Below are 18,331 nucleotides of genomic sequence, written 5' to 3' on the forward strand. Positions count from 1 at the left end.
TATACTACTGTAATGTTTGACGTTATCACGTTAAACTACCGTCCGTAAACCGACTTTACAGACAACCAATTTTTTTTTTTATACATTAATTTTCTTTTTGTGTATTTTTATTTGTGTTAATTTATTGTTTTATTCAGACAAATGTTAATTTAAGCCCTTTTACATTGTTTGCCCCATGTTAGGATTCTTAGGTAATGTTGTAAGTCTTGCGAATGAAATTTCGAAAAGTAGTAACAAAACAAAATATTTTTGGACATTAAAGAAATAAAAAAATTCAAGAAAGACTGTTTGCGTTTTTGACCTCAAACTTTAAAAAAAATAGTACTAGAAAAAAAGATGTCCACGCCATGACCGCCATCCCCTCAGAGAGTATTATTAGTATTAGTACAGCTTCCTTTTCCCTTTGGGCTCCCTTCCTCTGAAAGGAATTTGTTTTGTTTGCTACTAATTTAGATTTGATACAAACAGAGACTACATTTGATTAAATTAATTATAAAGATATATCACATCGTATTTTGCAATCAGTTCGTAAGCCGGGCTCGAATGATTGTTTACAAATTGATATATTTCGCGTTAAAATAGAAGATAAAAGTTTCTGACTTCTAAAATATATTGATTTTTAGTTAGAATAGCTGAAAGTTACTTGCGCAACGCTACTGGACAATCGATTGCCGTATCAATTGTCATTGTCAAAAACGCTAGGTTTGGGAGATAAAAACGAATATACGTACACACATACAGAACAAGATCAGCCATCTTTTTGGGGTTTTCGGCTAAAGTGATTCGTGTAAATGTGAATTTCAAGTTCTTAAATAGTGAAACAGTGAATAAACTTAATAAAATGTGCCAAAAACTTTAAAATAAAGTGAAAAACTTGTGTTTCATCTATAAAAATAAAAAGGATGTAGTTCTTACAGTCATAAACTAATTCGTTAAATGAAGCAGAATTTTACTCTTACCTTACCTAAATAAAAATGGCAAATGAGGAAGAATTACAAAATCCTCTTTCAGTTGTGAATGTTGTGATAAAAAGTGAGCCTATAGAACATGTTTTGGAAATTAAATTGGAGCCCCTAGATGAAGAAGAGACAGGTCCAGAAGAATTTAATTCCAGCGTTAAAGAGAAATATGAAGAAGGAACGGTTGATGAATTTGTTTCTGATGCGCCTGAGGAGATAACTATCAAGGTTGAGCCTACTTTTTATAGCAGCGGTAAGTATAATAGTTCTACAGTTTGTTTTCTCACACCGCTTTTTATACTTACACTTATATGAATAACACAACATATAGATAGTAGTCAGGAATAACATAGTTCTGATAAACATTCAAAAGCTGTTATCAGGATTTGAACTCAGGACATCCTGCCTTGTAGGCTTACTTAGGTACTACTAATTAAATGAATAAATATTATAGGACATTCTTACACAGATTGACTGAGCCCCACAGTAAGCCAAGAAGGCTTGTGTTGTGGGGAAACGGTATATATTATATACAAATACTTATATATACAGAAAAATTGAGGGGTTGGCAAACTGTGTGTCAATAGCTTCATGCCATCGATTGTGGCTCTTTGACATAATTGAGTGCCAAGCAGCTGATTTTCAATACAAAAACAAAATTAACTTGAGTGTCTTGTTCTTGGCCTTGAAAATATTGTCTTTAGAATTCCTTACACTGCTGAAAGCAACATTCGCGACCTTTGAGCTGCCAAACCCAGGGATTACAAATGCAGTAGACCAGTGGCCAAGGGTTTGTATCCGGCAAGCTATCCTAAAAATGTCTGTAAAAATGCATTATTCGAGTAATTCTGGTCCACCTCCGAAATTCATTCCAATTATGAAAGTTATGAATGAATGAATGAATAGTTTTATTTCTTGTGTAACCATAGACACATGTTATTAGTAGGACACAAACTAAGGGGTTAGTGCATAAAATATTAAATTTAAAAGTTAACAACACAACACTCATTGGAGAATGCATCATAATCCACCGTTACAGTAGACTATTCTTAAAAATATCATCTACTTCCAGTATAGCCCTTAGTGGATTATTAAGCCGGTTTTCTAAACTACCATCAGCCAACAAACTTTCCTTATCAATGATAAACTCATTTCCACAGATGATGAACTGGACCTAGCCAGCTACGTCTTGACGAAAGCTCAAGAAACTGCCTCACAACAGAATTTTTTTACCCTGAGCCCTCATGTAAAAAAGCCAAGGATTCCAAGGAAGGCAAAAGATCAGGATGAGGACTATATGCCGTCGAAAAAAAAGAAAAAGGTAAACTATGAGTAAACTACTATGGTTAATTTCGATTTTTATCATGACTGATACTACATATTCTTAAATTACTGGACGGATGGACTTGAACTGAAGCTGCAATGCAAAAGCAAACCAAAATAACTATGGTTGATTTTTTTATTCAAATTTTGTGGGACTCCATGTTCATGCACCTGGCCAACTCTATTGTAACGCCTGCAAAAGAGTCTTTAAGACCAAGTTCGGCCTGGCCAGCCACATAAGAGCCCATAACAGGCAAAATAATTCATAATCTGCTGAGGTCGCCGTCATCGAAACCAATGAGAAGGACTATAAGTATATTCTTATCTGAGAATTTATGTTTTTAACCCCCGACGCAAAAACGACGGGTTGTTATACGTTTGACGTGTCTGTCTGTCTGTGGCGTCGTAGCTCACGAACAGATGAACCAATTTAGATTTAGTTTTTTATTTTGTTTGAAAGCTGAGTGAGTCGGGAGTGTTCCATGCCATGTTTCATGAAAATCGGTCCGCTATGTCGCGGTCGGGGGTTTTTTCATAATTGTAATTTTGTGGTTAGGTTATTTTGTGAGATTTCATGACCATGTTCATTTATTGTATGTTTGTTTCAGATTAAAAATAACGTAGTGAAGAAACCGTTTACAAACAAGACAAAGAGTAAGTGTAATATTTTTTACACAATTGTACGCTGAATAATCTTTAATTAACCATGCTCGCGGTTCAATATTGGAATCTTTCGCTTGCTCGGGTATCAATTAGATTGGGTATCTTTGCCCCCTTGTAAAACGATTACCTTTCACAGAAAAAGAAAACTGTTACTCTGACGAAGTAAACAAGAACATAGAGTTAGTGACCATAACGGAGGAAGAGAGACAGATAGAGTTCCGTGAGCTCTGGCAGACCCGGAAACATATGCGGTACTTCTGTGGGGACTGCGCTATCGGCTTCGTCATGGAGGAGCCCTATTTGACGCATATGAAGGGTCATGCTCCGGTAAGTATACCTCTTTCTTTTTTTCCCCTCACTAGCTCGGAACGGAAACACGTGTTTAGTCCTATAATACCAGCGGGTAAAAACGCATTTTATCCACTAGTGGGTAAAGTAATTTGACCTTGAATAAAGTCAAATTAACTGCTTCAAAATTGATAAAAGTAGGTGAATCTAGTAATAAAGATGATTTACCACCTGTGGAACTACTGGAAGCAGTGATAAACGCATTTTTTGCGTTGTAGTTTCCTCGCTATAGTGAGGGGAAAAGTTTTGTGTTACACTCGGGTGCAAATGTATTTTACTTCTCGTGTGTTAAAAAACTCGCAAGTTCAGGATTCTATTGATCAGTGTGTGTTGAGGAATCCTTTCACTTGCTCGTTTTTTAATTCCACACTCGGCATTAAAATACAACTTTGCCCCCTTGTATAACAAATAACTATTAGTCGCAACTTGCGTGACAGAGTGGCGCTAATTACATAAATACATCATCATCATAGCCTTTTATCGCCCACTGCTGAGCATAGGCCTCTCTTCTAGTACGCCACTTGTCCGGGTCCTGAGCTAGTCTTATCATTATGACATAAATACGTGTCATCTTATGGGCTTGTCCAACATTGACGCTAGCGGCGGCCGTTGGAACTAATTGGGACACAAAATACAATACAATTTGAAGTGTTTCCCTTGCGCTATGATATGGGGTTCTTCAAGAAGCAGGTATTTAGGGTTCTCAAAGGTCGGCAACGCATATGGCTCCCCTGATGTTGCTTATGTTCATGGGCGGCGATGAATGCTTCCCATCAGGCGGCTCCTCTGCTCGTTTGCTGCCTATTTCATAAAAAAGTTTAATACGGTAAATCCGACAAAATGAGGGACTATTTTGAACAGGTGACCTAGGGCCGCCATCTTGCCGAAATGTAGTCTGGCTCTGTCGCGCCAATACGCAAGAGCGATAGAGATAGATAGCTACGAAAGAGACATTATAGAATAGAGTAGAATAGAATAGAGTCATTTATTGCAAATCACATTACAAGCATGGATGGATGGAGTGGAACATAGAGGTATACATGTGACACCCTGTAAGGGCACAGCAATATAGAGGGCTACACTACAAGTAGGTAATAATGAGCGTTTCGTAAGCGTGTGTGCATTCGGCTACGCACACAAGCTTTACAATAGTACTGTAATTTTATTTTGAATTCCGTTCGCACGATAAGCTGAAATTCTTGCTTGCAGCGGACTTGAACTGAAACTTTTTTCGCAGGAATCAGGCGAGTTCATGTGCGAGATTTGTCGATGTCGCGGCAACAATAAGGAGCAAATGTACAAGCACAAACTGCGGCATTACCGGCGATACCGCTGTGGTATCTGCAAACGGGTGTTTAAAGACAAGGTATGCTAACTAAATATACCCAATAATCTAGACCCAAAACGACACGACTAATAAGTATCAAAAGGGAGTCTGCGTGTTGACTTCGGCTCCGCACAACACAATTCTTCCGTGATGGGAAAGACAAACATTTTACATCATGAGTTATTGTTAAAAATAGGTACTTACTTCAACATTTTAGAGCTACACGATTAATTTGTGCCGTCGGCGACGTCTAGTGACGTAGAGCGGTACTAATGAATTTGCTAGTTGCCGCTAGATGGCGGTTAATGTTAAGAGAAATATGCCCATATCCAACAACTAAGACATTACTCGACCGCTACATTGCCTGCGGCCGTTACGATACCGCTGTAGTATTTCCAAGCGAGTATGATTAAAGATAATTTATAGTAACACTAGTTTTTACCCGCGGCCTCGCTCGCGTTAGAAAGAGACAAAAAGTAGCATATGTCACTCTCCAACCTTTCAACTATCTCCACTTAAAAAAGCACGTCAATTCGTCGCTCCGTTTTGCCGTGAAAGACGGACAAACAAACAGACACACACGCTTTCCTATTTATAATATTAGTATGAATTATTAACTAATAACATAACCACAAAATTAAAATTTTGAAAAAACCCCCGACCGCGACATTGTGGACCGATTTTCATGAAACATGGCTAAGAACACTCCCGACTAACTCAGCTTTCAAACAAAAAAAACTAAATCTAAATCGGTTCATCCGTCCGGGAGCTAAGATGCCACAGACAGACACGTCAAACTTATAACACCCCGTCGTTTTTGCGTCGGGGGTTAAAAATAGCTTTGAAGGAGAAATTACAACATGCCAAAAAAAGAAAATACAGTAGAACCCGGTTAAAACGATCACGTTTAATACGATTTCCCGCATATTACGCCATTTTACGCCGGTCCCTACAATTTGAGACCTGTTTTCAGACATTTTTTCACGGTTAATACGACTCACGTCTCCGCTTAATACACCATCTAAAACCTTGCATTACTTTACAACTTTATTTATGCGGGTGACAAAAATTGGAACTAATTGTACTGTACTAATTACGCGATTCTGGCGACGCCGCCACCCGTAAAGATAAATTTCTTATTTGTCGTCCTAACTCAGCGGTTAGTGCGATAGTTCGTACCTAGCTACATACACTTCGCTTATTATCACTGCTGCGGTGTTGAGTTTCGGTGTTGGGTTTATGAATTCTTTGTCCCATCTTTGTTCAGTGATGTCAAAAATGAGAAAAAAAGCATTATCGTTCCAAGAAAAAGTAACCATATTAAAAGTTTACGATGAAACACAATTTTTTCACGTTTAATACGATTTCCCGTATAATACGCTTTTTTGGCTGGGTCCCCTCAGAATCGTTTTAAGCGGGTTCTACTGTAATTATAAAATTCCGCAGGAAACGGCATCGAGTCACGTGATGAGCGAACATGTCCACGAAGCTTTCACCTGTGGAGAGTGTGGCAAAGGATTTAGGTCAGTATAATATAATAATAGGTACAGTCAAGTGCAAAAAAAATCGTTTAGTTTTGAGATAGCGCTATCTAGTAGGGTCTTACTTACCTACTCACTTAGCTTATATAGGTATTTAATACAATAAGGTGAAATAATGTTTTTTTTTTAAAGTGATAAGATTTCATTGATAAAAAAAAAATTAAGCGGGTTACTCACGTGTTAAGTCGATATAACGCTCGAGCTCGCGCCGCGCTCTCAACGTGTAGAGGCGGAGTCGTTACTCTTGAGAAAGCTCCTCGGAAATGGAGCGAAACATGTCGAGCGTTATATCGACTTAATACGTGAGTAACCATCTTACAATTTTTTTTAAATTAAAATAAAATGGAGCGAAACATGTCGAGCGTTATATCGACTTAATACGTGAGTAACCCGCTTTTTTTTTTTAATATGTCTGAGTCTCACAGGAGTTTTATAGTTAAAAAAGATTTTATTTAACTGCACGGTTAGAACAGTTGCTAACCTTTGCATGATATTAGGTACTGTGACTAAAATCTAAAATTTGACCTACTTCTCTGATTAAATAAGCTAAAAAATTGTTAGGTCCCACTTCCCGATTTCTTATTATGTTTGGAGTGGTTAGAAATGAGGAGTGACTTTTCAAAAGGACTTATTTCTATAAGTCAACAAGGTTTATTTCTCTAGGAAGACATGGATAAAAATAACCTCTGTCGACTTATAGAAATAAGTCTTTTTGAAAAGACACTCCTCAAATGTACAAGCTTGTATAAAAACAAAATAGTTTACTACTAAATTAAGAAAATAATATAAAGATCGATATTTTTCTCTCAGGAGACCAGCCTACCTCAAGAAACATGTCGCGCAACAGCACACAAAAGAACAAGAACACGAGTGCCCAATATGCGAGCGAGTGTTTTTCCACCGAAGCATGTACAACACGCACGTGAGGTATGTCATTTTACGAAAACTCATCTGGTATGAGACGGTTGTTTAGTAGATACAATGAGACAAAGAAATTTTAGAGATTAAAAGGTGTCAAGGCAAATGGCAACACTGTGCGCTGTCCCTATTCTTACAATTTATACAATTTCCTGTCGGACTTTACGCATGAGTATGATGCATTTGTGCTTAGCTTGTATTAATATGGGGCTATATTTTGGGGATAACAATGTACCTACTTACAAGACACACATGAAGTATGTCATTTTTAACCCCCGACGCAAAAACGACGGGGTGTTATAAGTTTGACGTGTCTGTCTGTCTGTGTGTGTCTGTATGTGACATCGTAGCATCGTAGATTTAAATTTAGTTTTTTTCGTTTGAAAGCTGAGTAAGTCGGGAGTGTTCTTAGCCATGTTTCATGAAAATTGGTCCACTATGTCGCGGTCGGGGTTTTTTTCAAAATTCTAATTTTGTTTAATATTGTCTTTAATGTTGTGTGGTTAGGTTATACAAAAATGTTTAGTTGATTGATACATACTAGGTTTGAGTATTGCGCCTTTGTTCATGAAGTAAGTATTACAGTATTAGATCATATTTTGGGGATTGTAGGTTCTTACTTCTTATATTCAGAAAACTCGTATGTAACTGATGAGCGTCGACTTTAATTTAGTTTGCGTTTACATTGATTGGTTGTTTCATGTACTGTACTCAATCAATATAAATTAAATTGCTTACGTTCGTCACAATACCCACAGGCGACACAATGAAGAAGTCCGCAACCCAATCAACCAGCTCTTCATCTGCGATCTCTGCTCCAAGCATCTCAAAACGAAGCAAGCCTTGCGGCGCCATCTAGCAATCCATGAGAAAACTCGCAACATACCTTGCTCGCTCTGCCCATCCGTATTCCATACGAAGAAAGGTCTTAGACTACATGAGCGTAATAAACACTCAGAAGATAAAGAGTAAGTATATTTTTTACGAATTCTGTCACATTTTAAAAGCATGCAAGCCTTACGGCGCCACCTGGTGCTGCATAAGCGACTTCGCAACATACCTACCTTACTCGTTGTGCCCATCCATATTTCATACAAGGGATTAAGATTGCATGAGATTAATCAAATATTCGGGAGACAGACTATATTTTGCGACTTCTATTACATCTTAAAAGCAAGCAAGACTTACGGCGCCATCTAGTGGCGCCCGAATGAATTCGCAATATACTCTTCCATGTTTCATACAAAGAAGGGATTGAGACTTCATGAGCTGAATAAACATTCCGGAGATAAAGAGGGAGGATTTATATATATACTACGTCGGTGGCAAACAAGTATACGGTCCGCCTGATGGAAAGCGGTCACCGTAACCTATGGACGCCTGCAACTCAAACAGTGTCACATGCGCGTTGCCACCCATTAGAAACTTGTACATTCCCTTTTGCTGTGTTAAGTAAGTACAGTCAACCAATTACTCACTTCACTTCACTCACTCACCAATTAATCACTACAGGATAAACTAGAACGCCTACCTTGCATACAAAAGCAAGCACGCCTTAGGCCGTTTTCACACTATCCGATCCGATATCGGATGTCGGAAGGATTTCAATAGAAAAAATCCAAGATGGCGCCTGCAATGTATGGGATATCGGTCCGACATCCGATATCGGATCGGATAATGTGAAAACGCACTTACGGCGCCACCTTGCGGTGCACGCGCGAAATCGCACTGCAATGCAACCCATGCTCAACTGAACTCCAACTTGTATGGGAACTCCACCAAACGCGTTGCAGTTGGTTAGTCTTTTTTTTTTTTGACAATTAGAATTTTTTTTGACTTTTAGAATTTATTCGACGACCGGTCTGGCGCAGTCGGTAGTGACCCTGCCTGCTGCGCCGCGGTCCCGGGTTCGAATCCCGGTAAGGGCATTTATTTGTGTGATGAGCACAGATATTTGTTCCTGAGTCATGGATGTTTTCTATGTATATAAGTATTTATACATGTATATTATATATATCGTTGTCTGAGTACCCACAACACAAGCCTTCTTGAGCTTACCGTGGGCCACAGTCAATCTGTGTAAGAATGTCCTTATAATATTTATTTATTTATTCTAGAAGTTTCTAGATTAGTATTTTTTATACAATTTATACGGACGATCTTATTGTAAAATAATAATTATTAAGATTGAGATTATTTTATTAATCCAATATAGTTTTAAAACAATATTGTTCATTGCATCAAAGAGGATCGAATATTATAGAGAGTTACTGTCGAAGTAAAATGTGTAATCAATGTGCATAGACTGCCATCTATTGACACAGGTTTAAAACTTTTGAACCTCAGTTTTGTCAATTTGACCCCTATTCTTAGCTTTATATGTGTTAAAATGTCAAATATTAATATTAGCGCCATCTAGCTGAGCGTACCCCAAAGGTGTAATGCCATCTAGATCATCGTACCTTTTTCTGTATGGTACTGAGGTACGTTTATTTCTTAGACTTTATCGGTCTATACGGAGTTATATATGTCTTTGATTGCATCAATAATTAAAATTAAAATTAAAAATTAAAATTAAAATTATTTATTGTTACACATTACACAGTAATACATTAAATGGTTTCTCTGGCGGATCCCAAACTAGGCTGAGCCTGTATCTTGGGACCCTGGAGTGCAGTACGTCTTTATACAATCTAGAGTTAACAGTGAGATAATAAACAGATATTGCAGTATGAACAACTTAGCTAGTTAATACTACTTAATATACAGAGAGAAAAGAAAAGAAAAGTGCATCCTGCGAATAAGTGTAAGTGTGTATGTGTGTGTGTGTGTATGTGTGTGTGTGTGTGTGTGTGTTTGTGTGTGCGTATAATTATGTGAGTGTATCAGGTGACTCGAAGAAGGGCCTCCGTGTTATGATAGGATAGTGTTAATAGCCACTTTTTTACGATTACCTTAGTGTTACCCAGAGTGGATTGTTGAATATTATGTACTTTGCAAACATTATTATAGATACGGAGATGCATGTAGTCAGGTGAACGCCTAGCAAGGGTTGATTTATAATTTGGAAGGGGAACTCTAAATTTCCGTTTGGCCAGAAGTTGGGAAAAATTTGGTAATTTGTTGGTTATCATATGGGCTCTAATTACCGCCTTCAGCACATATAACCGTCTGACGCTTAGAAGCTTTGAACCATGGTAAAGGGCATCCGTTGGAGAAAGGAAATGTTTCCGCAACATCACCTTGATAACTGCGCGCTGTGCTATTTCCAGCATTAATAAAGTGCATTTTGTAGCGCTACCCCAGGCCATGATACCATATTGCAGTAGCGATTGACAAAGGGAGTAATAAACAATTCGTAGCACATGCTCTGAGGTACAGCAGCGGATTTTCTTCATTATATAAATACATTTCCTAACTCTTACGCATAGTGCCGAAATGTGTTGTTTAAAGGAGAGTTTGTCGTCAATTATAAGACCTAGGTATTTGACTGTTTCAGCAAGGGCTATACTATTACAGGAGTATGTAGTGGGGCCATTGACCGGGTCATGACAATCACTAGAGTGTATGGTTAGCATTCTGCCCGAAGGAACGGTAGAGGCAGATGTTTTGGTAAACGCGAGGTAGTTAGACTTGGCTATATTTAGAGTAAGTAGATTACTGTCTAGCCACAACATAATCTCTCTTAATCCAGCCTCTGCGAGATCAAACACTTTATCCCATGACTTGCCATGAAACAACACCACAGTATCGTCGGCGTAACAAATTATATCTGCACTATCTAGATTAAGTTTAAGGATATTGTTTACGTAAATAAGAAACAGCGTGGGACCGAGGATACTACCTTGCGGTACCCCAAAAGAGATTTGCGCTGATATTTAGAATAAGATGATAATTGTACATTGTTGACTATTTAAAAGTGCTATATTTGTTTTACAGACGCCGTATGCTACAGCAGTGTCCACAATGCGACCGCGAATGCACCACTCCCGCTTTGCTGCGACAACACATCAGGAGGATGCACACTGATAGGACCAAAAAGTAAGCACTTTGTTCTACCAAACCTTTACAGTTTTCAAATACTAAATTGACCCTTTTACTGTCCTAATTTGTTCAACAAATCTGTAATAGGCTACTTGCCTCTTAGTCAAATCAGCTTCTTTTTAAGAACCGTCAAAACGAATTTGAACGACTTGCTAATGTGGAATTTATATGAAATTGAATTGAGTGACGTCACGGTCAATGAACCTAGTCATTATCAGGAACCACCCTGTATATCAGTTTTGGTTAAATTCTCATAAAAAAAATTTTCATCCTTTTTATACATAATAAATGAATTTATTAGTGTGAGAGACCCTTAAGAATAACATTCCAGTAGTGTCAAGTGATTGACGGCAATTATGCGGTGCTTTATTTCGTGCACTGCATACAATGTTTTGTTTTAAGTATAGGAAACTGGCCTATTGAAGCTCACACAAATTTCTGAGTGGACGCTCAGAGCGGAGCGTTCGAAGGCCCTATGAGCAATTCCCGGCAACTTTGTACATAGCCACGTCAGCAAATTTTAATTGATCCTATTTTGTTACCAACATTTAGTAATATAAGTCGACTTTCGTAAGATATATACAGGTTAATTGTTATAATTAATAAAATATACATACTAGAAAACCTTAATGACGAAATAAAACTTAATAAAATCTAAATTCATCAACAAAATCTTGGTAACAAAATAGGAATTAATAAAAACAAATTTAACTTTTTCCTTAATTTTTGTACAAACTTTTCGAGAACTGCTGCTATGCAGCGTCAAGTCAGAGCACTTTTATGACCTTCAATTGTTTGACATGCACTCTGCTCACCCCGCTTCGCTGCACACCCAATATGAGCGACATGAGTGTGCACTGAGACAGGCAGGTAATCTTCATTTCAGTACAGTGTCCTCTAGCTTGTTTTGAATATAACTTATTTTCTTTCCCAGATACCAGTGCGACCATTGCAAGCGTTTCTACTGGAGTAAAGGCGAGATTCGTTCCCACATCGTGTGGTCCCACGCGCCGAGTCGCGGCAAACGCGCGCTTTTCTGCTGCGGGCGCGAATTCCGTACACGGAGTCGATTGAAGGACCATATAGCGATACATCATTTGGGACACGAGAGGGAGAGAATACATAAGTGCGACCAGTGTGACAAGGCTTTTGCGGTGAGTTTTTTTCATAAATTAAACGTCTATAAGATATCTGGTCTCAGGCACCGAGTCGCGAGTGGTAAATGCGCGCTTTTCTGCTGCGGGCGCGAATTCCGTACACGAAGTCGATTGAAGGACCATATAGCGATTCATCATTTGGGACACGAGAGGGAAAGAATACATAAGTGCGACCAGTGTGACAAGGCTTTTGCGGTGAGTTTTTTTCATAAATTAAATGTCAATTAGACATATGGTCTCAGGTAGGTACCAAGTCATGGCAAACGCGCGTTTTTCTCTTGCGGACGCGAATTCCGTACACGAAGTCGATTGAAGGATCACATAGCGGTCATACATACGTGTGACCAGTGTGATAAAGCATTCGCGGTAAGTTTTTGTTATAATAAGTGTGCTAGAGCAATATCGAGATCTGGTTTCACGTTCCAAGGTGCGGCAGCACCGTTTTATTTTGCCAGGTCGCGAATTCTGTACACCAAGCCGCGACAGAGGAAGACACATAAATTATAAATGCGAACAGTGTGATAGCTTTCAAAGGACCCCGGGCCTAAAGTATGGAAAATGTGGTTTCAGTTAAATGGGCTGGAATTTTGATATTCTGTAGACGTCAGTACTCTGAACAAAAGTCTCTATGGGTGCTACCACGGTTTCCGAGACCCTTTCAAAGTTACGACTGATTTTGTGCCAGATAACAAAGTTCTAGGCGTTGATAAGATTTAATCCCCGTCTATATATTATTTAAAACAATTGACATAATATTATTTCCAACCTATTTTGCGATAAACTGGCCGTCAAACAAAGATAAAATGTAAATAATAAATAAATAAATATTATAGGACATTCTTACACAGATTGACTGAGGCCCACGGTAAGCTCAAGAAGGTTTGTGTTGTGGGTACTCAGACAACGATATATATGTATAATATATAAATACTTATATACATAGAAAACATCAATGACTCAGGAACAAATATCTGTGCTCATCACACAAATAAATGCCCTTACCGGGATTCGAACCCGGGACCGCGGCGCAGCAGGCAGGGTCACTACTGGCTGAAATGTAGCAACGTCAACTTCATAATCTTCGAAATAAAAAACGACATTTAGTAAAACCCAGTCTAATCGTAGCCCCCGATGGCTATATTTTAGATATACACGGACCTTACTTTTCTGACTCTAGAAACAATGATGCGAGCATACTTAAAGTTGAGTTTGAAGAAAATGTTGCAGGTATAGATCAATGGTTTCAAGTTGGCAATGTATTTTTAATGGATCGAGGATATCGAGATTCGGTACCATATCTTCAAAACAAAGGCATGCACTGCAAAATGCCAGCAGTTCTTGAACGTGGGCAGCGACAACTTTCAACAGAAGCAGCCAATGAATCGAGAATAATTACCAAGTCTAGATGTATAGTTGAAGCACGCAATGGCCATTTAAAGTCGATTTTTAAGTTTTTTGATGGTTTGCTTCCTATGGCACACATTATCCATCTTAACAATTTTCTTAAAATAGCTGGTGCTATAATTAATAGATATCATGTTAATATCTATATGGAGGATGCAACTATTCCATTAGCTCGGGAGTTACTGAATAGGATCCATGACGTTAACTTAATGCAAGCTCGAGTGGAAGCTGAAAATAACCTTCGTAGGCGTAACGGCAATTGGAACATTTTGAATAAAAACAATTTTCCACGGTTTCCCAGACTCGACGTGGCTTATTTAAAGGAACTGACTATTGGTACTTACCAAATCAATTTAAGTCCCGCATACATACAAGACAAACTGCTCATGGACAATAATGACGTTTTTGAGTTCGACGAACTAAATGAGCATGGTCTAATCCGTTTAAGAATACGCTCGCGTTTCCGAAACGCTGTGAAATACCAATTGTGGATAGCGTTTCAAAACGAAACGCAGGACGAACTTAGGTTGTTGTGCTCATGTCGCCAGCGTCGTATGGACCTGGGTTATGCATGACATCAACAAGATGTGAAATACCCGAGTACAGCCCTATTGAACATCATTCTGGACTGTGCGAATATCAATGAATAGAACATAAGACATAACAAGTTTTTTGATAGATATTATTCTTTTATAGGTGTGCAAATTAAGAATATTGTATTGCATATAGACTGATTACTTACTCTGACGCGGGTTTTCTTTTATTTTACCCTTAATTTTACATTTCATTGTTTTTGTTTTCTCAACTCGTAGGAGGGTATAAAATCAGTCGTAACTTTGAACGGGTCTCGGAAACCGTGGTAGCACCCATAGAGACTTTTGTTCAGAGTACTGACGTCTACAGAATATCAAAATTCCAGCCCATTTAACTGAAACCACATTTTTCATACTTTAGGCCCGGGGTCCTTTAATCGGGAAATTACTATCTACATTTTGTAGTCTCTTCTTTAAACCGATTTAAGGCTGCTTTCGAGAAAAATGTCGAAATAATTTGTAAAATTGATACTTTTAGTCGGTGAAATACTACACTTTCCGTTACCTAATAGATATATTTAATTCAAGTTTCAATTAGAGCATCTTATTATCTTGATACTTATAAGACTGGATTTTAAAAAACTTATTTACTAAATTAATTACGAACTTTTCTCTGATGTACGTTTAGGAAAACCCGCGTATAGTGCTGGATTAGTCGATCTTATTTGTAGAATTTGGACAACTTGGAATACTGAAACTGGTAAATTTATAATACGTGTATCCTGTACTACAAACTTCTCAGACTACATTTTTATTATAAGGTTTTTAAAAAGAGTAAACAAGGCTAAGACGAATTAATTTTTTTTTTTCAGAAATTACCTAAAATTAAGTGACAATTTCTTTGAAAATCTACATCACATCGGAGTTATTTTCATATAAAATTAATCTGCAACGTTTACTTAAATTGCTCTTATGCCTTAGTGATTATAATTTTCTATTATATATTTTTGGCAATTTTTTGAAAACGAGCCTTCCCCATCACAATTATTGCCACTTCTGGACATTTTCTCATACTTTGTTAGACCAAGTAGAAAAAGTCCTATAATATGTTATATATTTGTAAACTACTCGGAAAGTTCTTTAATTTGATACCACACACGGTATGATTAAGCGCTCGGTTGCGATTTCACTATTTTTCACATGAAAGCCCTCTTAAGTTCATCTAAAGACAAAATCACCAAATAAACAAGACAAAAATGTTAAATAATAACTCTTGTTTCAGAACAAACAAGTCCTAACCCGCCACAAGAAGAGCCACGCCGACTTTACCTACCCCTGCCCCGAGTGCGGGCTCCGCTTCAAAAGCGGGGCCTACGTCAAGGTGCACCAGCAGCTCAAACACCTCAACATGACACGGGCAGAGATCAAGGCTTTAAAACAGGCTAGGAAAGCTCCGCCCAAAGGTTTGCGACCCCTGTCAGTGGCGCCCGGCCAAAAAGGTTTACGACCCCTGTCAGTGACACCCAACGGTTTGCCACCACAGTCAGTAACACCAAACCTAAAAGATTCACCCAACGGTTTGCCACCGCTGTCAGTGACACCAAACCTAAAAGATTCACCCAAAGGTTTGGGACCTCTATCAGTGGCGCCCAACCTAAACGATTTATCATCGGATTTAAAAGGTTTGCAACGCATGCCGCTCAATGAGCCTGAAGATTTAAGTGTGAGAAAGATGAGTTTTGAGACAGTGTTAGTGAAACAAGAAGTGGATAGTGAAAATGAGTATAGTGTGCCGCTGTTCGATTTGGAGGATTTGAAAAGTAAGGTGTAATGTAATAATATAAGCCAGGGTATAATAATGTGAGTCTAAAATGACTAAAAAAGAGGTCACGTAATTAAGGCACTGGTCCCACTGCGAGCTAGTAAGTTATGAGCTATCGGCTATAAAAACGAACAAAAGATAAGCACCCCCATGCAAATAAAAGAGACACGGCGATTTTAATAGCTCACCGCTGGGCGAGTAACTATAAACATCGCCGTGTCTCTTTTATTTGCACATGAGTGATATATCTTGATATCTTTTGTTCTTTTTTATAGCCGATAGCTCATAGCTTACTAGCTCGCGGTGGGACCAGTGCCTTATGGATGACGCCTACTTAGTGAATACCCCCAAAAATTAAAGCCATTTTGATAGTATTTCTGTTTAAAGCATTTATCTAGTCTTCACATTGTATTGTGATGTAAAATAGATTATAGGAGAGTAGTGCAAATGTTAAAGTATTATAATCAAAGGTGGACAGAGGATCAGAGTGTGATAGAGATAGAAATAGGGTCGTGTTACGAAGTTATTCGTACTCAGTGTATACGCATACTTTAGTTAAATTTTACAGACTATTAAGTATATTCGTTAAGTTAGTTACCAAAAGTATCTGGTGGATTCACATTACCGGACACAGATGAAAATATTAATTTAGTTACCCATGTGTCGCGTAGTGTTGTGTAGGAAGCGTTGGTAGCCTAGCGGTAAGTACGTGCGACTTTCGTTCCGGAGGTCGCGGGTTCGAACCCTGGCTCGCACCAATAAGTTTTTCGGAATTTATGTGCGAAATGTCATTTGATATTAGTGCAAGAAAACATCGTGAGGAAACCGGACTAATTCCAATAAGGTCTAGTTTACCCTTCGGGTTGGAAGGTCAGATGGCAGTCGCTTTCGTAAAATCTAGTGCGTACGCCAAATCTTGGGATTAGTTGTCAAAGCAAACCCAAGGCTCCCGTGAGCCGTGGCAAATGCCGGGATAACGCAAGGAGGATGATGATGATGTATCGCGTAGTGTTTTGTGGAACGGAGACAAATGGGAAGAAATTGAGTAATTTGTCTAATACAAAACTATCTTTGTAAGTTCTAGGTAAAATAGTTAATTATTATTTGGAGGGCTAAGTAAAACTACAGGACAAAAGAATCTTGAACATGACACAATGACATTAAAAACTATAAGGTACAGCGGGGCAAAAGTCGGCTGGGTGGCAAATGTAACTGGTCCTATTTTCCACGTTTTACAATGTTTACATTATTATATATAGTGTCCACCGGATATATGTATATGTATATGTTAAGCGTGTTCAGTGGATACATGTAGAACTCAACATCATAGTGTAATAATGGAAAAAAATTATCAGTTACAATTAATTGCCCTCCAGTCGAGATTTGTCCCCTAATCACAATTGTTATGTACAGTATGCATACATATGTAAAATTAACATGAAACTAATGTATGAATACCTATTACCTATACACAGCATAAGGTACCTAAGGTTAGAGGTATTCTTGAAATGAAATGGTGTCGATGCCTATAAATGGACCTCTCATACGCCACGGTTTCTCCTCGCCCGAGGGATTTAAGTTCTTCGACCTTTCTGTAAGAATTCTTTGTATTTCAGTAGCTTAAATAGCATCAACCTACCTCATAATAATATGAATGTAGATAGTAGACCTTCAGATTTCTTGAGTAATATTTCTCACTCTGACAAGTCTGACAGAAAAATAAATTTAAAAAGTGGCAACATTGTACAATAAAAATAATAAAAGTAAGCAAGACGACGGCACGCCTCGGACACTGGCGATCAAATATATTGAAAGAGACGCGTGCCTAGCACACAGTCTAAGCTCGTGTAGGTGAACGCGTACGCTTGTATGAGTGAGATATGACAGGTCGACTGTTTGTGTTTGACAGGCGGTAACTGTGAGGTAACCGAGAGGGGGTGGGCGGCACTTTCAGCGGGGAGCGGGAGTGGCCATACTGTACGATAGTACTCTTTATTATACTGTGACGACGGTGTTGCCGCTTTTTAAGTTTACTTTTCTTGCCACGCTGTATTTTCATATTTTGCTATTTTACGCTACGCAAAAAGGGGTGTTTAAAAAGGTGTTAACGGGTAAACCGATTTTGTATACGTTTTTTTTATTTGGTAGAGAGATTGGGTATTTTCGCGAAAAAAGATTTAATTTTTTTTTTCTAAAATAGGGCGAAAGGGCTCGTGATTCCGAGTAGGAAAAACATAAACATACCTACCTTAAAAAAATATTTTTTGTGATTCTTCTCGCGAAAATGCCCGA

General features: G+C 38.3%; 1 protein-coding gene across 1 annotated transcript; it reads left to right on the forward strand.

Annotated features, from left to right (window-relative positions):
- Positions 1-370: 370 nt before the first annotated feature.
- LOC125237499 (zinc finger protein 668-like) lies at positions 371-16,845 on the forward strand. The gene is made up of 11 exons (XM_048144615.1): positions 371-1,212; positions 2,120-2,280; positions 2,891-2,936; positions 3,082-3,272; positions 4,531-4,659; positions 6,067-6,143; positions 6,972-7,088; positions 7,838-8,047; positions 11,019-11,120; positions 12,058-12,277; positions 15,500-16,845. The coding sequence occupies exons 1-11, from the start codon at positions 975-977 to the stop codon at positions 16,046-16,048; spliced, it is 2,040 nt and encodes a 679-aa protein (XP_048000572.1). The 5' UTR covers positions 371-974; the 3' UTR covers positions 16,049-16,845.
- Positions 16,846-18,331: the final 1,486 nt, after the last annotated feature.

The sequence above is a fragment of the Leguminivora glycinivorella genome, chromosome 21 (genome assembly GCF_023078275.1).
Source record: "Leguminivora glycinivorella isolate SPB_JAAS2020 chromosome 21, LegGlyc_1.1, whole genome shotgun sequence".
NCBI lineage: Eukaryota > Metazoa > Arthropoda > Insecta > Lepidoptera > Tortricidae > Leguminivora > Leguminivora glycinivorella.

Bases quoted from the DNA above. Each gene is read 5' to 3' on its own strand.
- LOC125237499 (XM_048144615.1), top strand. From the start codon at position 975: ATGGCAAATGAGGAAGAATTACAAAATCCTCTTTCAGTTGTGAATGTT. The intron at 1,213-2,119 runs GTAAGTATAATA...TCATTTCCACAG, and splicing joins GCCTACTTTTTATAGCAGCG to ATGATGAACTGGACCTAGCC. The intron at 12,278-15,499 runs GTGAGTTTTTTT...CTCTTGTTTCAG, and splicing joins AGTGTGACAAGGCTTTTGCG to AACAAACAAGTCCTAACCCG.